Genomic DNA, 18761 nt, shown 5'->3' with positions numbered 1-18761 from the left:
TGCCCCGTGCATGGGGCTGCATGGCACTAATGCATTAACGACCTAACCGCGCTAACGCATCAACGCCGTGCAGCCACACGGCGGGGACAATTCGTGCTAACTCGCTAATGGAGATTTGCCACATTAAGATCCAGTCATCCACCCATTCACACACACATTCACACACTGGTGATGGCAGCTACATTGTAGCCACAGCCACCCTGGGGCGCACTGACAGAGGCGAGGCTGCCGGACACTGGCGCCACCGGGCCCTCTGACCACCACCAGTAGGCAACGGGTGAAGTGTCTTGTCCAAGGACACAACGACCGAGACTGTCCAAGCCGGGGCTCGAACCGGCAACCTTCCGATTACCTTACCTTACCTTCCGATGAGGCGACTGTTGTTGTGATTTGGCGCGGTATAAATAAAACTGAATTGAATTTAAATAATGTTAACAATAAGTGGAAATTTTTAACAATGTGATGCATCTAAAACCAGAGAGACAAGTCTTGATATTACAGGTCACAGTAGACAGTTTTTCAAAAGCAGTATATAATGATTAGAAACACTGTAAATATAATTTTCTAATAATAGCATTGCCCATTTAATTTCATCCTCTCGCTTTCAAAATATTAAAATGAAAACATTTCCATCTTTATAAAGATTCTCAGAATTGTTTAGTAATGAGATTTGCTGCCCAGAAAAAGGAAAGAAGGGCAAAAACAGTCAGTGGTAAGACTTTATTTTAAAAAGGACTTGCTTTTTATGTTCCCAGTTTGTCCTTCCAAGTTTCTCATGCTTAACCCTTTAAGACCTACCATAGAACCAAGTCCGCCAGAGCTTATATTATATTTTTACATGCTGTGGAGCCATTTTTGGGAGCATTTCAAGTTGATGTACATCAATACAACCATTATAGCCCAGATTTTAATACCGTAATATGTCTGCATTAAGTGCATAGTAATTACATAAATTGCGAAAAAAAAGTGCAATAAACTGCAAAAAAATTTAAAAATTGTTTTTGTTTTTTTTTAACATAAATTTCTAGTTAGAGAAATTTAAGAGGCTTATCCCTCAAAACTGTAAATACAAAAAAGTTGCACAAAATAGTTTCCCACCACAAGAAATTTATTTTGAGTGTCTTCATAGTTTTATTTTTGAAATACACCAATTTCTATATACTGCAGGAAAAACGAAAATAAATATTATAGTGCAAATTTGCAAAAAAACAGCATGTGCATCAAAATAAACTATTTCCAGCAGTGCAATATGAGTCCTCAGCATCCCAGAAACGACACAGAAAGTCATAAAGTCAAAGATAACTTTTAAAAACACCAGTATAGGCTCATGAGGCCCTGATGGTAAAAAACTACATTTCCGCAAAATGACGTCACTTCCGGTTTTGGCCAGGACATGGCGGACATGCAATGGTTCGCCATGTCCTGGCGGAAGTGTAGGAAGTGTTACAAACAGCTGATTGGATCGGCAAAGCGTGTTTCTGGAATATTATGTTTTTGTTGCTGCAAGTGCTTTTTATGCAGTTTTTGCAAAGCTATATGTGGAAGGAAACTGTGACTTAGGACAAGCTAATGGCATAAGATGCAAGTACAACTCCTCCGGTTTCATATGCAAACAATTTTATTGCGCTAGCTCACATGGTTGCAGTGCTACCGGGATTTAAAAATAGTTACGCAAAACGGAGCGTGCAGAACACCGGCTCCAACCGGCTTTAAAGGGTTAAATGTCTTTATTTATTTATTTCTCCCAGCTGTGGTTCTGACCTCCAGGTGCTCTTGGTAAACAGTCAGGGTCAAGTTCAGTAGCATAGCAAGCAGCAGCTAACTTAACATGGAAGAGTATGTTTATGATATTACTCCTGGAAAGCAAAGTTAATGAGCTCCATTTTCAAACACTACCACATGTAATGAGCACTAAACTGTAGCCCTGACAGATAAGGGAGGGAGCCAGAATGCTACTGAATCAGCTGCAGAGGTGGGTAGTAACGAGTTACATTTACTCTGTTACATTTACTTGAGTAAGTTTTTGAAAAAAATGTACTTTTAAAGTACCTTTTTTGCACAATACTTTTTACTTTTACTTAAATACATTTGTGAAGAAGAAACGGTACTTTTACTCCGCTACATTTGCAAAATTCGACTCGTTACTTTTTGAAAAAGTAATTAGTTTAACACATTAGATAACATGCTGCCAGTGGAGTTTCCGGTAACTTTTTACCAATCAGATGTGGCCATGCAGTCACATGACCAGTTTGAAACTGTGGCGGGCAGAGCGGCCCAAGCGTTTCAAAGTAGCGACACACGTAAAGAAGAAACATGAAAACATGGCAGAGCCAGTCGTCTACGCTAGAGCTGAAGAGGATGAACAGCCTTGGCCTCACATACAAAGGATGTTTCTCTTAAAAGCAGCACAAAAGAACAGCTCTGTCTTCAGTGCCGGTGTCTTCAGTGAGAACAAAACAACAACTTTTCAGCGTGAAACAACTCAACTCGTGTAACCTGAGTAAGTTTTCTCTAAATATCTTTTAGCTGTGGTTAGCTGGATGTCAGTCTTATGTTACAGTAGCTGTGTCGAGCTCGAGCTGCGAGTCATGTTTTCGGCGCTACGTTGTAGTGAGATAAGTTTGTGGGTGTTTTGTGCAGCTTCGGCTGTCTTTTTAACTGCTCGCTGGTTAGCTAGCGTGAGCTGTAAGCTAACAGCTAACCTGGTTAATGACGCTAGAGTTCCACGCACATGCAAACAGCTCGTCTCTACTGCTTTAACTGTTAAAACAGAAGGCAATACTGCGGCTGACAGGGTTTATTATGTGAAACAGCAGCTTGTTTAGTTTAAACAGTCTGCATTAAGCTGGGCAAACACTGCGATTTTTTTCAGTCACGTTATTCAGCTCCTGCTCAAACTGTACAATTAAATCGCAGGGGTTAGAAGTTCATAGGTCACGATGCAGGTCTCACACTATACGGCCTGATGCTCTGATGCGACCTGTGCAAAGTTGTCTTTGCACAGTACAGCTGATTCAGCTGTACTGTGCAAAGACAACTTTCTGTGGTACAGATGTTACAGATAATGCACAGTGGTTACTCTTAAGAAAAAAAGGGGGCCATGCAACTGTAATCAACACAGATCACCGTCATCCGGAGGAACATCTGCAGACAGAAGGATGTGGCGTAATAACAGTCGCTGCATTTCGGATTAAACAAATGAAACTCAGACCTCAGATATGTGTGCTTTGGCCGTCTAGTTGACTTGAATGAACACGCTCTTTGTGTGCCGATTCCTTGACATTAATGCTTTTTGAGTGTGACATTCCTCATGGTCCAGCAAGCACCGGGACTAGGAACAGAAGAAAATTAGAAAGTAAACAAAGTAAAGAATGAAAGAGGCAGACAAAGAGGAGTATGAAAAGAATGTGGATGGATGGATAAAAATGTCAAATGAGAGAGGGCAAAAGGTAAAGGGGGGGGGGATCCCCAGATTTAAGGATACATTTATAGTATATATGGTAGCGGTGTCGGAAGGACAGCTAGACAGGTTTAGCTACCTGTAGTGAACAGGTGATTTCTTACTGGTTTAGAGTAAATTATATTTTCTTTAAGGTCATAATGGTCATTTTTCTGAGCATATTTGTGCTTCAGATAAAATGTTGTACTTTAAGAAAACACATATTTAGAAGCAAAAACTTGTGCGAGAACTCTTAAATATTTATTTGATATTTATTGGGAATCTGCCAAAAAGTATGGGAACATGTACTTTCAAGTTATTTTAAATAGATAATGGCCGCTTTGACCTACTTTACTCAACCAAGTAGGTAAACAGGGGGGGCGGGTGGAGGTCAAACGCAGGGTATACATTTTTCTGGCTGGATGAATCCACCAAATTACATTCCAGGACTGTCAGAAGTCTGTACACCGTCAGTTGTTGGTTTGTGAAGTAAATGACGAGGAGGTAACTAAGAAATCTCCCCATGGAGCCAAGAAGAGGCAGTTTCAGTTGACCCATCTCATTTGTCCCGTCCCCAGCAGCAAACCATTCTTACACCCAGATTTCTTTGGTGGGACCCCAGCATTTACGGCTCTTGTCCAGATATAAATACAAGTCAGCTGGAAGACGCTCCGTTCAGGAGAGAAGCTACAGGATTCCAGAGTGATTGGTACCAGTGCTGCAGAAAGTTGACGTTTCCAGTAGTGAGTGGTGCAGCTCTATTGATCTGGTGCCAAAGAAAGATGCAGAGATTTTGTATTGAATTCAGATATTTAAATTCCATGTCTGACTTTGATCCGTGCTTCACGCCTGGAATCGATGATCTGTTAGGAAAAACATCCTGGACCTAAACACATCAGCACTCTGAACTAAAGGATATCGGCAGCTGGCCTCAGCACCAGAGGTAAGAGAACTCACAGCCTTCGAGGGTATGTACCCGTTTAGTTATATCATTGGCCTCCAGGGGGCGCCAGCCACATTTCAGTGACTGAATTGCTGAGCGATATGTCCGAATTTTCAGTAGAATATCTGGATGATGTGGTGGTGTACAGTTGGGACTGGGAAGAGTAAATAAATCCTACAACATAAAGCCTCTTGGGTTGGGCATCAGCCCTCACCGCTGCACAGGTACCCATAGAGTACCTGAGCTTTGTTGTTAGTTAGGCAGGGTCAAGCTACAAGCTGGGAAAATGGATGCTATCCAGTCCTTTCCTGTTCCACTGAGAGGAAGGGTGAGCTGAAAGGCTTCATATGCCTGGTTGGGTGGTACAGAAAATGTACCCCCCATTTGCAGAGAGTTGAGTGACTTCACCAAGAATTTAGCCCCTAACAAGGTACTAAGGTAATGGAGAAATGCACAAGAGCATTCAGAGATCCAGGCTGTTCTCCACAGCATTCATCGAGCCATTCATCCTGCAGAGATGCGGTCCTCCTACAAAGAGGGAGGCCAGTGTTATTCCTCTGTTGAAAGATGTTGGGCAGAGAGGTGAGGTACTTGATGGTAGAAATGAGTGTTTGGCAATGAAGTGGCATTTGAATCCTTCAGATATCATCTCTGCTTTGATGCCTCTTCCTCATGGAGACTGATCATCACGCCCCCCAGTGGCTGTCTCATGTGGTGGCTGACTGACTGACTAGAAAAACTGAGTAGTGAAATCTTTATCCCTGCTGTAGTGAGAGGAGGTAATGAAAATGTATTCCATTACTGCTTTGCTGCATTTTGTTTTAGGTAATAACATTTTCTGGGCACAGCTGCACTTTAGGAAAACGTTTGCACATTAAAAAGCACAAACCCAGACGTCAGAACACGCGTGGGCTTGTATGGTTATATGATCTTAAAGTAAATAATATATTTGTGGGTGATGATGGTGACAGTTTTAATAGCAGGCTATAACAGAAAAAATGTTACATGGCTTAACTGTCAAATTAAGTAAACTAAAATTAATTCAAATTTCATTTGTAAATTAAATGTTTGATAAATAAAAATAACTAAAGTTGGTTGGCACCAAGTCCTGCCTCTGCCTGGCATGATTGGTCACTCGGGTCCAATCAAACAGCTCAGCAGCTTTCTGTGGTGGGGACCCTTTTGCTGCGTAATTTGCAGTTTTCTGCACAGCGCAGCCCCTCGTTTAGAAACGAGCTTGTCGATGTGTTTGGCTGGTCTTTCTGTGGTGCCGCAGTGACTGTTGCTAACAGTCATCTAAAACAATGAAGAAATATTGCAGTAAATGGCGTTTTACGACAGCAAGAAATAAAAGCGAGACTGTATTATGAAACAATACATTTTTTTATATTGTCATCCGATATATTTCGGCATATCGCACAGCCCTAAGCAGGAGTGGAGCACAATACCTGAAATTTTGGAGTGGATTTACTTGACATGCTTTTAAAAAAAAAAAAAAAAAAAAAAAAAAAAAAAAAGGTAAAACTTCACAAAACGCTCACAATCCTATCTGCAGTGTTGTATCGGTGTGTTAGTCTCAGCCATCGTTTCTGTCTATATCAGATACCCTGAGACAGACCAGAAACGGATGCATGATAACAGATACACGGGATTCCAGGTCAGCTGTGTGCCACGATGACAAAAAGAGGAGGACACGTCCTGCATCCGATTAGCACAACGAGCACCGGTAATCAGCTATTTGTGCATTTAAGACTTTTTTTTGGCAATGCCATACTGTCTAGAGCTACAAACACATTTATAAAGATGCAAGACATAAATCTTACATCATATGCACGTAATGTAAAAAGAGGAATCTGACCTTCATCATATCTTTGTTTGGACACACTCCCTGGTAATGCACTGGGCACGCCCTCATAAAGGCCTTCACCCACAAAGTCTGTGTAGAAAAGCATAAAAGACATGACAGCCATCCAGCTGCAGAGCTGAGCCACGCACAGCTGCCTCATCACCCGTGGAACGTGGCAGTAGCTCCTGTAAATGGCCGGCGTCATGGACCAGCATGTCCTCAGTAAGCACATCAGGGGTCCAGACTTGAGGAGCCTCAGCTTGCACTTCAGCAGGTAGCAGCACGAGCGTGGCACGCCACACCGGCCGGCCTCCATCACACCGGTCCCCGGCTCCAGTAGAGATCCCGACTCTCCCGCGCCGCTGTTGGCACAAGAGGGTTCCTCGGACACCTTCATGGTGATTAGCACACTGGAGATGAAGATGAGGATGAGGAGGGAAAAGAGGCACTCTGCTTGGCCTCCCAAGTAAACAGAGAGGAGGCCGTGACTCCAGTCCAGCGCAGGTAGCAAATAACCCACACAGCCTCCCAAGCTCACCATGAAGGAGAACATGGCAAAGGCTTGGCTGCAGTCCTCCTCATCCCGATACAAATCTGACAGAAGAGCCTCCAGCGGTGTGAAGCAAACTTGTCCACAGAAGTCAAGGAGCCCAACACCAAGGATCAGGAAGCCCACCTGGAACACGGAGGAAACGCAAGGTTATATGGAGGACACAGTCTTCAAACGAATAAACTCTCGGGAAGAATTTACCCTTTGTCTGAAAAACTCAAATTCAAACAAACATTTCACACACCTGGAGCGTGCGGCCACCCCATGCAACGCGGGCTGCCAGGACGTCAGCGTGGGGAATAATGAAAAGCGCCAGAAGGACTCCCATCGACAACAGCCAGATGAAAGGCCGCCTCCTGCCGTAACTGCTGTTGCACTGGTCACTGGCTGAGCCGATCAGGGGGATGAACAACAGGCCAAGCACTGGCCCGATGCCTGCAGGTACAACCAGGCAAACACAGAAGTCAGAGATCATACTAACAAACCATAAGATGCAAAGACAAAGCATAAAGAAACACAGACAATGTTGGGGAAAACATGTATTCACAGATGTCGATGTGGCAGAAAAATCAAAACCAATCCCTATCAACTCAAACATGTCTTTGCCACAAACACCAGTATGGTTAAAAGATACTAGAACTGGTCGAATGGAGCCAGATTTTTACTGGTTGCCTTAGATTCTTTGTTATCGACCTCAGGGGTGAACTGCATGCGTCTCTGCCATCATTAATGACTGCTGAGGTGACGGTTCCTACAGATGGCTCGCTGCCTGAAGGTAGCAGTCATCCTTCACACGTGGCTGGGTCTGGCTAATTAGAACACACCATGAGACGCTGGTCCACACAAGATCTAATGTGATGAGATCTCAGGGCTAGATTTTGACATTTAAGAAGGTGCCCCGTGAAGTACTCTTACATCATTTCTCATCAAAAGGAATTCGTGCGTGCCCAGTGGCCACGCTGTCCTTCATTTAAGTGTTTACAGAACGCACGAAAAATAAAAATACACAGAAGCCTGTTAATCATGAACGCTGTTCTGCAGCACCTCTAACGTGACACGTGTGTGTTAGAGTCCGGCGTAAAAGTAAAGCAGCAAATATGGGGAAGAAACTTAAGGTCAGAAAGACCCGAAAAGATCAATTCTACCACCAAAGAAACAGGTCATCGCTCTCGTTCCTCCAAACTGATCCAGCTTAACCGCAAGTTCCAGTTTCTGCAGAAAGTCTGAGCTCTGGTGGATCTGTGCCCTGCACCTGGAGGGTGGTTGCAAATAGCGTCTAAGTTTACGCTCGTTTCAAGTCTGATTATCGGTGTTGACTTGGTCCCCATTAAGCCCATCCCCAACGTAAAGGCCATCGCCCACTGAGAAATGCAGACAGGCTCTCAGAAAGGAGCCTCAGACTTGGAAAGTGGATGTTAAACGACAGAGCCCCAAACGTGGGAACACTTTTCCCAAGTTCGCCTGACTCTAATGGCTCTGAAGTCGCCCTGTGAGTTTCTTACCAACGGTGGCACCTTTGTCTCCAAAGAGACTAACGTTCAAAAAGTAGTAAATGGCCTGCATTTATATAGCGCTTTTCTAGTCCATAGGACCCCAAAGCGCTTTACACTACATTCACCCATTCACACACACTGGTGATAGCAAGCTACATTGTAGCCACAGCTGCCCTGGGGCACACTGACAGAGGCGAGGCTGCCGGACACAGGCGCCACCGGGCCCTCTGACCACCACCAGTAGGCAAACACGGGGTTAGTATCTTGCCCAAGGATATTTGGCATGCAGCCAGGATGCAGCCTGGGATCGAACCACCGACCTTCTGATTAGTGGCTGACCTGCTCTGCCACCTGAGCTACAGCCACCCAACATGGACACACAAGCAAGATCAATTTGCACTCTTTCTGCAGTTTGACAAGAAAGTGAAACATGAAGAGAATTCTTAAAAGCATGAACTGAAAGGAGCCACTTAAACTGGGAAATGGAGACAGGTAGAACAAATACGCTGCTGCCAGCGAGTCTACCCTCGATCACATTTCTCCCTCTGCAGCTGTGGAGGCCCCTCAAAACAATCCTTATCATCTACAGCTGGAAGTGTCACTGCATCACACATTCCCCACTCACTCTTACCTCTCCTAAACACAATGCAAACTCCAGTTTAGAAACACGCATGTGTGCTATGAAAAATAGCCAATACAATGAATAAAAAAGCGTCACATGTGCTCAACTAAACGTACTTACGATTAAATGCTAAAAAGCAGAACGCTCTCTGCCCCAGTAAGAGAAACTAGAGAAAGAAAGTAATTACTGTTGGATGAAGCAACCACAAATGGCTATTAGATACAGCAGACAGCAGCCATCGGAGAACTTGACACTGCTGCTTGGGGAAATTAGCTATAAGCCTCCCAAGACACGATATCCATCTTCATTCAAATAACATCCCAGCACTCCATTATAATACAAGCATATAGGAATTAGGTTGAAAGCCATTTCCAGATTGGCTTACAGTGCAGCGTGTTTGAGAGCAACGCTACAGTGAAATCATTTTTCTTCATATCACAAGCAGCTGTTAGAGAAGTGCAAGAGTAGGAGGGGATATTGTTTTATACAGCTGAATGGCCATTTCTGTTGTGCACTCTGAGCCTTTTGTTACGGTGGAATTATATCTATCATCAGTACAGTCACAAGGCAACGTCTCAAACAGACGCCTGCAGTGAGGACCACGGGAATGCCATTTGCACTTACAGGATAAAGCAACTATTCATATTAGCACACAGTACAAATGCTAACAGTCCAATCAGACAGGTAAAGTGAATAACAGTGATCGTCTCTTTTTCCTCAGTGGGGATGTTACTTTGTCACGTACGACCCACCGAAACGCTGTTGCAGACTAAAGGTCATGAACTCGTTTTTAGTTCGTAGTCCACATGTCGAACAATTTCAACTAAAGTGGGCCTTCCCTGTAAGCGCAGTCACCGAACCGGCTCATTAATGCAAATATCCAAATAGCCAATGCCATGGCAGCAACTCATAGTATTTAGGCATATACAGATGGTCAACATGGTATGCAGGCAACCCGCTGAAGTTCAAATCACCAAAACTGGACAACAGAAGATTGGGAAAATGTTGTATTGACTTCTGCCTGAATTTGGCGTCAACAACATTAAAGCACAGATACATGGAGCCTTGTATCAACAGTGCCGTTGGTGTAATGGTCTGAGTATTGCTGGTGACCCTGTCTACACCGACTACATTCTCTGATGGCTTCCAGCAGGATGAAGCAGCATCCCGCAAAGCTCAGACATCTCAAACTGGTTTCTTAAACACGACAACGAGTTCACTGCACTCCAATGGCCTCCACAGCCATCAGATGCCAATCCAATAGAGTATCCTTTGGGATGTAGTAACGCAGGGGATTTGGTCCATTTCAGCTTCACCACCTTTGGCTGAAGCTTCCAACGATTCAGGCTACGTCCACACTAATGCGTTTGCATTTGAAAACACATCGTTTTCTCTCCGTTTTGGCCTCCCGTCCACGCTGAGACGGCGTTTTCGCTCAAGGAAAACGCAGCATTTTGAAAACGTATACATTTGAAAACGGTTGCAGTGTGGACAGCGAAAACAGAGACTATCGAAAACGATGACGCATGTTAGTCATGTGATGCAGTCATGTGACTAATTAAACAAAGATAGCGGAGGGCATTATACAGCAGTTGTTTTGTTTGAGTTTAATATCAGTCTGCACGCGCTCCAGAGAGCTTTTCTTCAAATTCTTTAATTCTCACTCGCTTTTGCAACTTTGTACTTTTGTGTTACTCGCAGCAACAACTCCACCTCATTGTGAGTCCATTTAACAAACTCGGTGCTTTTCCTCAACATTCTGCCGCGACGTTTCAAAGAGCCGGAAAGTAAATAAGCAGCAGACAGAAATGAGGCAGGTCGAATCTTCTTGCATTTCACGCATGCGCAGGACTGGAACGTCAGCGTTTTCGGCCTTTTCAATGTGGACGCACAACTCTGAAAACGACTGAAAATGCTAGTGTGGAGCGTTTTCAGACATAAACACAGTTGTCAAATCTATCCGTGCTGGTGTGGACGCAGCCTCAGACCTGTGCATAAATGTATTCATTTGAAGAACTCCTCAAAGGGTAGTGCTAACGATCTCAGGGACTGATTACCAACCGGCTGCCAATCAAGGTGAACTTTTAGCTCGTGTTCCAAGAATAAGAGAATGCTTCAAATCAAATTATCGTTAATAATAGATCCACATTAAATGTAATTTGCCTCATTATAATTTAATAATAGCATCTTGACATTCACCCAACACAGCTGAAACACCTCTGCACCCTTTTGGAAAGAACGCGTTTGTGTGAAGAGCGGTTACATCCATTACCGTCATCATCATCAAAGGGGAAACACAAGCATGTCATCACTGTTTATTAGTTTGATTTCGAAATGAGTGTGAGCTGAAGAAACTGCGGGTTTGGAGAAATGGCCTTTTGTCTACCACTCTGCACTACTGAGCCGTCGCCATCACGCCTCACACCAGAAACGGTATCGGTTATAGGCAATAAGATCATCGAACCCTACACTCGTGACACAACCTATTAATTACTTTCAATGAAATCAGTGCCGGTGGGGAAATTCCTGCTCTCCATTTATACATTTTGCAGGTCCAGTGGGCATTTTGGAAACCTGTGGTGGGAAGGTCCTTACACACCGGCGTGAGCAAATAAGCCTCAAATACATACAGCACCAGAGGCAAAGCCAATTATGCTTTAGTGAATTGCAGTGTTCGTCAAGTTACTTGAAAAAAAGTAATCAGTAACTAATTACTGATTACTTTTGAAAATAAGTAATCCCATTCCTTTACTGATTACTTATTTTCAAAAGTAAGTTAATTAGTTACTTTTTAAAAAAAAAACAAAAAAAACAAAACACGATTTACAACCTGAATAGGTGATAAAGCGATAGATCTTTAAACCCAATTCTATTTTCTGCATAATCCATCATACAAAATGTAATCAAATGGAAAAAGCCTTTTTTTAAAACTTGATTTATTAGTTGTAATCTTTTAACTTTATGCATCAAGCAAAAATGTAATTATCTGCAACATTCTCTGACTGGAAGAAATTAGTTTAACATTTAAACCTATTTTCTGCACATTCCAGCACATAAAATAAAATGGTTTTTGTGTTTACACTCAGTCTTTCAAATAGATGCAAGTAAAACACAGCAGAAAATAAATAAAGTCAGCAGCCCTGTTGTTCTATTTTCACCTGTTTAGCAGGAGTGGGGCAGGCGGAGGTTTGCCGTGGTGCAGGTGTGCCGCAGCGGTCAGTGGAAGAATCTGGGAGTTTCTCATTCCCCTGGTAGCGCACTCGGTGCTTGTTTTCTTCCCGCGCACAACGGACACTAATGTTTTTGTCACTTTTTACAGAATCAAACTCAAAGTAAGGTCAGTGCTTCCACGCTTTAAACGCTGCACGCTCATACTCTCTCTGCACTCCATATATGATCCACTGTTGATCTGCACACAGCTGTTGTCACGAACGTCGCACTCGCTTACGTCACTGTCATGAGACATTCTCGCAAAAAAAAAATCAAAAAAAAAAAAATCACGGTTTTAGTAACGCAGTGTGCTTACGGGAAAGTAACAGTAATCTAATTACCTTTTTTGCAATAGTAATCCCTTACTTTACTCGTTACTTGAAAAAAGTAATTGGATTACAGTAACGCATTACTTGTAACTCGTTACTGTATTTTCATGTAAGCAACAAAGTTGGGTTAATATGTTCACATTACAGTGGCTCCAAACACTGAATGAAGCAGCTCTGTGTGTCTGACGGTCTGGAGGACGTGGCTCTTCCTCCCACAGTTCTCCTCCCTGCTGCCTGATTGCCACACTGACAAAACAGGTGAGTTGACCACTTACCTCCATAAAGACCTCAATTATGTTTTTATGACCTAAATGGAAGATGGCTGCCCCGACGCGTACTCGCACTCCCATGCTACACCCCCACTGTGACACACAAATTTAGCTGCCACTGGATCTTATATACAGTGCTTCTGCAAAAATTAATGCCGATAGCTTTACACTACAGCAAAACCTACGAAATTCACAGAAACCCTGCTTTTTGTCCTTTTGATCTTCCTGCAGATGCACAAAAATTATGTTTATTAGTTTGCAACGTATAAAGTGTCACAGAATCGCTGATCAGTGTTTCCTTACAGTATATCTGGGCCGAAACACCCAGGTACTATTATATAAATTATATACTATATATCATATTATTATTGGAGATAATGTGTCATTCAGAGTTAGTGGACTAGACCAACCCAACCCCCGGGCCACGGACCGGTACAGGTTCGTGAGTCGTTTGGTACCGGGCTGTGAAAGTTATGGTTTTCACGGTTTTTATCGCCGCTAATAAAGTTACACAATTACACAGTGAATTCGCCTTTATTATTATATTTACAAAATACCACAGTTTTTGTTTTGGTCGTATAATTTTATTTTTTATTATTTTTCCGCTGCACCTTAAAGGCCGGTCCATGGCGCTAAAACGGTTGGACCGCTGGACTCGAGCACAGTCTCCTATTCGGTCCTTGCAAACCAGCCAGGCCTAGCTCAAGGCAAAAACCAATGTTTTATACTGGTCTGGTTTTTGTGTTTGTTTGGGTTTTTTGTCAAAGACACTCGGAAACAGGAAATGCTCATTATTAGTCACTCTGGTTCCCAGCTCTCGTGTCTAACGTATCAATTATACCATGAAACTATTATTTAAAATACATATCGTCATTGAACCAGCCATCGAGGAGATAGACAGGACACGCAGCTGAAACCTGCAGGGTGGGCGGTCCCACCTTTGCCTTTCATGTTTAACAGAAAGAGATGAAACGACGAGAGAGCATGAATACGTGTACGAGAGTGAGGCTTAAGTGCATGCAAACACCCACACCGCGAGGTGCCGAAAAGGCCTAGTAATTAGCTTACCCAGCACCATGGTCATGTACCGCTCTTCTACTCCAGCCTCCAGCAGCAGTGGAGGAACGTATGTGATCCCAGCTGCCACACAGATCTCCAGGCCACAGGTCAGGGAGTTCAGGAGAACAAGACGCCAATGAGACCTCCATCCAGGCATATTTACAGAGGCTGGGTCGCCTTTCCTTCCCTCTGGGATGGTCACTACTGGGGGCAGGGAAGGGGGGAAGGATCTGGATAGGGACAAAGGGGGGGATGAGGGGAAGCAGATGGTGCCCCGGTCGGACCTGAGGACTGTCGCAAAGGGACAGCAGCAAAGACACTTTGATGTCTCAGATGACCTGGAGGATTCATCCTCTTCTCAGCATTCTGGATCTGAAGAGCAAAAGAAAAGCTTTCAGTGCACAGTCACATCATGACCATCGTGCAGAAATTACCAGTTTGAAAGCTGAAATAAAACCTGAGCAAAACCGATTATTCACAGGATGACACCTGTAAAGCCACAGATGTCAGTGGCTTCAGGTTACACAGGGGATTATCAGCATCCTTGTAACAGAACACAAGCTCAAACAGGTTGCATTATATGTTCCAAAGACACGGAAATGGCAGCAAAAGTCAAAAAGCAATGATGGATTCTCTGAGCTCTTCACCAACAGCTTCAGGGCAGCACGAACAACAACAGGGAAAGCAGATGAATCAGCTGGAGCAACGTGGCAAACCATTTGCTATGCAAATTACTCTCTGCTGTTTTCCTTGCTCGCTTTTTTCCGCCTCGTTTTAAAATATGCCAGAGATGTAGAAAAAAAATTAACCATTAGCTTTCGGAAAAGTTGAATTTCTCTTTTCTTACTATCCCTCACCACGACACTTGACAGGAGCACCAGTATTAGCACCCACACCTCCCGGAGCCTACACTGTCATTATTGCATTATTGAGCTCTGATTGGAGCTTTAGTCACATATTCTGCAGATTATTGTTGAACTCAATGAGCAATAAAAGATCTTTGCTGGGCAGAAAGGATCAGGCAAGATGATCAGTCGAGTCACCTGTAACGTATACAACACGTCATCCCATCACCTAACATAACGACGACTGAGACAAATTGTCGGCACGTTACGCGTTCTGAGGCGTGAGACGGGTCAGAATGAACCTATACATGTGTTTTACATGTGACATGAAAATCAACCTAACAAATCGTCATGTATGTTAAATCTGTTCACGTCCTGATCCTGAATCACTTTGGAAAACACGATGTAGTAGCGTTAAGCTTACGCGAATGGACAGCTGGAGTCTCTGCTTGAGCGTGCCTTAGCGCCACGAGCGGCTTTCTGTTGGATTCAACTGACAACCCAGAGCGTTTCATAAGGACTTGGAATAGCACCTTTCGCATTAGCACGTGACGCCCAGGGGCGGGGCAAATCATCAGTATGTTACGCGTTGGGAATGATAATGCTCTGACTGTATATGGCAGGGGTGTCCAACTCCAGGCCTCGAGGGCCGGTGTCCTGCAGGTTTTAGATCTCACTCTGGGTCAACACACCTGAATCAGATGTTTAGTTCATTACCAGGCCTCTGGAGAACTTGAAGACATGTCAAGGAGCTAATTTACCCATTTGAATCAGCTGTGTTGGATCAAGGACGGGTCTAAAACCTGGAGGACACTGGCCATCGAGGCCTGGAGTTCCCCAACCCCGGTATATGGGCTCAGCATGCCAGACACTACTACAGGATCCAATGTGATGCCAGATAGAGGCAGACTGACAACACCGTCATCGACAGTTTGGTCAAGTTGGTGCTTTTAGGTTCAAAAGAACAACAACTGTATCCTTATTGATCACGTTGACAGACGACCCAAACACACATTGAAGCATACGTTCTCCAACATGTTTTTAAAAGTTGTTTAATTCTAGTCAAATCATAACAGCCTCGTGAAACTCTCACTTTCCCAATCAAACAGCATGTATTCACTCCATATACCTGAAAGTGCTCCAATCATTCACCCGAACATGCCGATAAGGCGACCAGTCTCTCAGTGTTTTGAACTGAGTCTGAAAACCAAAAGCAGAATCTTACATAAACTGAAATATCTGGAAACAGCAGAAGAGGCAGATTGATGAAAGTCCTCTAAATAGAAAACTGCCATCCATGAACATCCATGTGCAGATCGCACTGCTTCCTGGAGCAGAAAATAAACAAAAACACAACCAAGAGAAACACTGTCGTCATCATCCACCAATGAGACGGTGTGTTCTGTTAAAGCAGAGGGGCAGAGCACGAATGGTCAGAACAGCCACAACCACAAAAACAAGGCGCTATATTTGCATTTAGTGTGACATTTATCTGCCAATGCTGCCCATCTGTTCACTCCCAGCAAACAAAATGGATGTGATCATCTCAGACGAGACTCGGTTAAGCACAGATGGGTTCAGTCGGTATTTCAAGGACTTTCCACTTTGCTGGGTGGGAAAAAACCCCAAAAAAACCTCTTTAAAAAACAAACAAACAACAAAACATACAGCATACACTATTATATATTGTACATATATTTATTAGTTTCAGGTTGGCCATTCTTGTATTTTGCTCGTTTGTGTTGTTGTATTTTGCACATCTCTGTTGCTTGTGGGGCTCGCACACAAGAATTTCACTCGCATGTGCTGTGCCAGTGTGCCTGCACATGTGATGTGACAATAAAAGTGATTTGATTTTGATTTGAAACAGCTGATAAAGACATAAAATAGTGGCCAAGCCATTTTCCCCACCAGTGGATTTTGAATAGTATAAGGTGTTAGCTAAGAGGTCCATTTAAAATCTCTGATGCCTTTCACATCATTACAAATCAGGGACATTAACTGAATGCTATCAACACCACTGCAAGACTTCCTCAGGCATTCATACATTCCCATCTTTGTCATTATGACACTTTTGATATAGAGGCTCTCTGAGAATCTGAAGGACAATGCAACAGTGTTAGCAGGCCGGGCCGATCAGGCGCCCGGGTCACAGGGAGAGAGAGGTCCATTTCACACCCGTCAGATCTTATTCCCACCCAGCCTGGACGCACTGAAAGACACTCATCAGGGGATCAGCCTTTGCCCCTGGGCCTGTCTGGCCACTACAACCCCCTACCAACATTCTGTGTGTGTGTGTGTGTGTGTGTGTGTGTGTGTGTGTGTGTGTGTGTGTGTGTGTGTGTGGATTTCTTCCTCATCCTTCCTCTGAGGTCAGCTTTATCTTTGACCTGCATTCTAAGAGGAACCTTCTGACATCTTTATGGTTCTCGGTGTGAACGCCTTCCACCGCAGCCCCATCTGACTCTGTTAGACTGAAAAAGTGGCAAGAGTACAGAAATCTGATTTTCCCAAATGCGCGTCAGATTACAGTGTTTTGGAAATGAAACTGTGTCGAACTAAAGAAGGACTGCAAGACAGCAGTGCAGAGTGACATTCATTCATGCTCCTTAACCTCCTAGGACCTGCGTCCACCTATGTGGACATCCCATTTTGTGTTATTTAGACCAAAATACTTAATTTTGCTCTATAAGGGCCTGATATCCACTTACGAGGACATTATGCTGCTACTGTTCTATCGAAATTTTAAACGAATATCCTCATATGTGGCTCTCATTTTTCTTAGAAACAAAAATAAGGTAAAAAAAAAAAAATAAAAATTATATATATATATATATATATATATATATATATATATATATATATATATATATATATATATATATATATATATATATATATATATATATATATATATATATATATATATATGGTAATTCTTTTTTACATTCGTTAGGTCCCAATCTGCCCAAATATCAAAGAGAAATTAAAAATGCTGCTGTGGAAGAGTTCAGGTCTTAGGAGGTTAAAGTCAAATATAAAAAATAGGGTCAGTTTATTGTAAATTGTAGCTCTACAGCTAACAAAGCGTTTGTGGTGCCGTTTTAAAGCAGAACGGAGCTTTCAAGCTCTCAAGTCTGCATGTTAGGGAGAGGGGACAAAGGAGACACACACACACACACACACACACACACACACACACACTCACTCCACTGCTTACTTAATGACACCTGACTCTACAATGCATTGCAGTCATGACCTTCATCTTCACGTAGCCTCGGAGACACAAAGGCACGCTTAGGCTGTTAGACAAATGACTTTCCTGCTGCTCACCTGACAAATAACACAACCGGAGCCAGACAGGTGACGGCGAGGAGATGGAGGCTGGTTTACTGTTGTCAGCTCTCCTTTTGCTCCATTACCAATTCCTATTCAGCCTCGCCCCCTCCCAACTCACAAAAATCAGCCCTAATGACTCCGAGTGGTATTCTTAGAATACAAAACAGCCTTTGTATACATTGTGCCAGGGAGAGTAATTTAATAGAGGGAGGTATTAACTCCAGACTAAATGTTTTGATGCAGGATTCTTATAGACGGTAAGATACAGGAAGCATGTTTGGGTACGAGCGGAGGGTCTCGCAGCAGATATCAAGGTTTGTAAGAGAAGAGCGGAAGGAATTGTTTTGAGATGACATCACAGCCAAAAACACAGCGGAGGCCGTGGCTGCAGAAACAGCAGGAGGCTCTGGTTGGCTGCTTGGCTCACGCTGAATGGCTGCAGCACTATAGCCGCTCTGCCTCTCCGGTTCCTGGACATTAATGGACCCAATCGTCCGCACTGAGAGACAAGCAAGACCAGTCTTTATGCAGACCGCTTGTTTGGCCAGCAAACCTTTTTCTATGGCTCTCTCTGTAAAACAAGACAAAGTTAAGCTGGACCTTTACTTGGTCCTGGAAGCTGCTTAGAGAGGAGCACTGTAGAAAAGTAGCAGGTGAAAAGGAAACAAACAGGTTACACCTGGAAGGTCCTCGAGGTGGGCTCCCATCAGACATGGGATCTCTACAGAAACAAGTATCAAGAGGCCAAATTAGACCCAAATTATTGGATTACCATCCCCGTTTAGGAATTCAAAACGTGCACCAAGATGAGATCAAG

The 18761-nt window shown here is 43.5% G+C and overlaps 1 protein-coding gene across 4 annotated transcripts in view; it reads right to left on the bottom strand.

The window, feature by feature from the left end:
- LOC146627529 (solute carrier family 45 member 3) overlaps positions 1–18761 on the bottom strand; it is a 50114-nt gene that overhangs the window by 7720 nt on the left and 23633 nt on the right. For all 4 annotated transcript variants that reach the window (XM_085358983.1, XM_085358984.1, XM_085358985.1 and 1 more), the window contains 3 exons: positions 13770–14132; positions 7023–7213; positions 6241–6904 (listed from right to left, as the gene is read on the bottom strand). In XM_085358983.1, coding sequence (XP_085215109.1) covers positions 6241–6904; positions 7023–7213; positions 13770–13917 — 1003 coding nt within the window. In that variant the 5' untranslated portion in view covers positions 13918–14132. The remainder of the gene's footprint in view (positions 1–6240; positions 6905–7022; positions 7214–13769; positions 14133–18761) is intronic.

Source organism: Diplotaxodon limnothrissa, linkage group LG7 (assembly GCF_057381915.1).
Source record: "Diplotaxodon limnothrissa isolate DT_005_m linkage group LG7, D_limnothrissa_male_GT1.1, whole genome shotgun sequence".
In the NCBI taxonomy this organism is placed as follows: domain Eukaryota; kingdom Metazoa; phylum Chordata; class Actinopteri; order Cichliformes; family Cichlidae; genus Diplotaxodon; species Diplotaxodon limnothrissa.
The sequence above is the reverse complement of the archived record's forward strand: the minus strand, read 5'-3'. Positions and strand labels throughout refer to the sequence as shown.